Below are 3,142 nucleotides of genomic sequence, written 5' to 3' on the forward strand. Positions count from 1 at the left end.
AGTAAAGTCTTAAGGGAACCCAGCCTATGTTCTTAGTAGTGTAAATGGGAACTCAAGAACGTCTTCCACACACTGTGGACTTTGTTAGTGTTGATCCTAAAACAAGCCAAACGGATGAGGGTTCACACGGTCCAAAAAACACCCAATAAGATTAGAGTCTCTTCAGTTCAGAATCATACAAAAACAAAACAAATAATAACCATCATGATAATATTATCATATAAGAACAACAACACAATAGCTAGGTCATTTAGGAACTGCCACAGGCTTCAGATTGGGAATGCTACTTCATAACTTTCATACATTCAAAAAAAAAAAAAACAGGAAATCAAAAGAAAAGTTTTTGGGAATAAAAGAAAAAAACAATTAAAGAGAATATTTTGAAATTCTATGAAATCAGAGAAATAAAAAAAAATAAAAAAGCGCAAAGCGTCGAGCGAGGAGGAGGAAAAGGAGGAGAAGAAATTTACTCGTGTAGAAGCTCTTGGAGACAGTTCGGGGATTTGAAAATCTCTGGCACTTCGCTGTCCAGTTTGCAGATGACCTTGTAGATCGCCTTCTTCCAGGACGGGTCCACGTCTTTGCCGGCCACAATGGCGTTAAAGAACTCCCTCAGTGTGATCTCCGCCACCTCCAGAAAGCGCTCAGGGACCTTCACAGACACAGGAAGGAAAGAAATGATTATTCATCTATGAAAGAACACTATCTATATTATATTATTATATCTATGTACATCAAAAGTACAGAAAGAAAGTCAGCGTTTGAATACATTGTTCCTCTGTGGGGAGACCAAATCATTTACAATTGACCCAAAGCTCGAAAGTGAATTGTGTTACTGTAAATTGCAGAAAGTTTCATTGGGTTTCTAAAATGCGTGACTTCCACTCGCTGTTAGCTATCATGTTGCAGCAGTGTTTTCTTGCATTTTGCTCAACACTGTTATCTCCACACTTGTAGAACATATTTTTACAGTGAATGTAAAATCATAAATCTCCTGTCTCTTTTGTATTTACTTCCTTAAAAGTCAATTGAGGCGTCAGCCTGAGAAAAGTCACTTCTTGTGAATTCTCAGGTTTCTCACCCCTCCCACTTCCCTCAATGCAACAAGGTGAGTGTGACATCTTTATGAGTCCCACTGTAAATCTGTGACCAAACAAGAGAGCAGGGCTGAGTGAAGAGCGGCAGAGAGTTGCTGGCGAAAGAGGAAGTACTAAATGCTTTGGGAACGGCGAGACACGCCGCCTCTTTAGTGTCCCTGACAGCAGCGCTCACCGACACCACGGAGATGATTAGTCTGGCAAAGATCTGTGACACCTTCCCCTAGGCCAACACTCTGTCACACACACACAGTCATGCAGGCGTGAGCACACACACCAGCACACACACCTCCTTGTGCCAAGGAGATGACACATCCTGTACTGTTACAGAGCTCTACATAATGCTCGCTGCACACACACAAGCTGTGTTTGGATGAGTCTTATTCCTCAACTCAAAGCTCCAGGGCAACGCAGCCTTCAGGGGTCACCTGCTTGGATAATGCTGACTGTCTGCCTGCATGCCTCCCTTGATGCTCGCACACACACAAATTGTCTCATACACACACACACATATATATAGCAGCAGCAGCTTGCCCAAATGCCTGACAGTGCGCACTCCGCTCCTCTCATCCAGTGTCCTGCAGATACTCATCAGGAGTGTCAGGACACAGCAAGGTTAGTGGCCGCTGGAATACACACACACACACATACACACACACACACACACACACACACGGGACAGCCACCGGCCCCCTCGGGGTGATGAATGGAGGCTAAGATGCCCGTGTGCCTGGTGTGTGTGCATATCTCTGTCCACTGCTCGAATGAAAAGGTGAGTCGTGAATAAGGAGCTTGTGTGCTCTGTGTGTGTGCGTGTGTGTGTGTGTGTGTGTGTGTGTGTGCTTGACACAGAGAGGAAACACACAAGTTCACCCAATTCCCCAAATATTGAATTCCCCTCTGGTAGATGTGGATATAATTCATTGTTTGGGCTGCTGTCGTCTCTGAAATGCTGGCACAATGACCACGGTGCGAGGGCAACTGCGTGTATGCGTTGTAAATGCCTGTGCGGGTTGCGCACCCTCTCCCACAAGACTGCACTAACGGGCAAATGCAACGCTAGCGCCCTAGCTGTTAGACGCAGGGGGTGCCGCATTACTAAGAATATTCCTGCATGGAATTTCTCCTGACGTTTTGACTATAAAAGGACAGCAAAACGCTGACTGCAAGGAGAAAGCAATGTCAAGGAGAAAAGGGTATTGGTATTTCAGATCCTCTTGACTGAGAGAGTGAGAATGAGAGGGAGGGAGAGAGCAGTGGCAAGAGAAGGAGGGGCTGAGAAGAGTCTAAGGAGAGAAAGTCGAGCGACAGAAGAGAGGGAGTTATTCCTGTCCCAGAAGCCTTTGTTTCGGTAGCACATGTGAATTGTGTATGTGAGCAAGCTGCCTCCAGACCAGCAGTGAGCCTTAACTGTTTGCACCCCCCCCTTGTTCCACTCCATCCCCCCCAATCCCTCCTTCTCTCTCTTTCTTGCTCTCTCTCTCTCTCGCTCTCTCTCTCTCACTAGGGTCAGCTGTTGGGCCTTTGTTCCAGAGGCATTGTGGGGGATTATCCAGTGTGGCCGTTCATTCGCTTGGCTATCCAGTAAATGGGGCCAATCGCGTGGCACACAATCCTTCATACATTTTTCATAGGGCTTTTTAACAACTTCTCAGCACAGCCCAAAATTAAAGGACAGATGTACAAAGAAGGGACGAGAGAGGGAGGAAGAGAGGCAGGGGGAAAAAAAGAGTATAGAGTGAGGATGGAGGGTTGTGTGCGTGTGGAATGATGACTGGAAAAGGCCAACAAGGTGACTGAGAGTTCATCTACACTATGCCAGTTAAATTTTAAAATTTTGGTCCACTATACATCAGCGTTTTTCTCATCTGAAAATAGAGCTTCAGAGCGGACAAATCTGAAAACTTTTTGCGTTTTTTCAATGTGGAAATAGAAGCCTTTGGAACATGATGACGTAAGCCTGCTCAGTCATGTTCAGCGGGTGACAAATAACAGCCTGTCACCTCTAACTTTCTCTGTGATCACTCATTTTAAATGTAAATATA

The 3,142-nt window shown here is 45.3% G+C and overlaps 1 protein-coding gene across 1 annotated transcript in view; it reads right to left on the minus strand.

Annotated features, from left to right (window-relative positions):
- Positions 1 to 466: 466 nt before the first annotated feature.
- Positions 467 to 3,142, minus strand: part of LOC116706692 (prospero homeobox protein 1) — a 27,237-nt gene continuing 24,561 nt past the window's right edge. Inside the window, exon 6 of the mRNA XM_032543634.1 lies at positions 467 to 652. Within this exon, the coding sequence (XP_032399525.1) occupies positions 467 to 652 (186 nt within the window). The remainder of the gene's footprint in view (positions 653 to 3,142) is intronic.

The sequence above is a fragment of the Etheostoma spectabile genome, chromosome 18 (genome assembly GCF_008692095.1).
Source record: "Etheostoma spectabile isolate EspeVRDwgs_2016 chromosome 18, UIUC_Espe_1.0, whole genome shotgun sequence".
Lineage (NCBI taxonomy): Eukaryota > Metazoa > Chordata > Actinopteri > Perciformes > Percidae > Etheostoma > Etheostoma spectabile.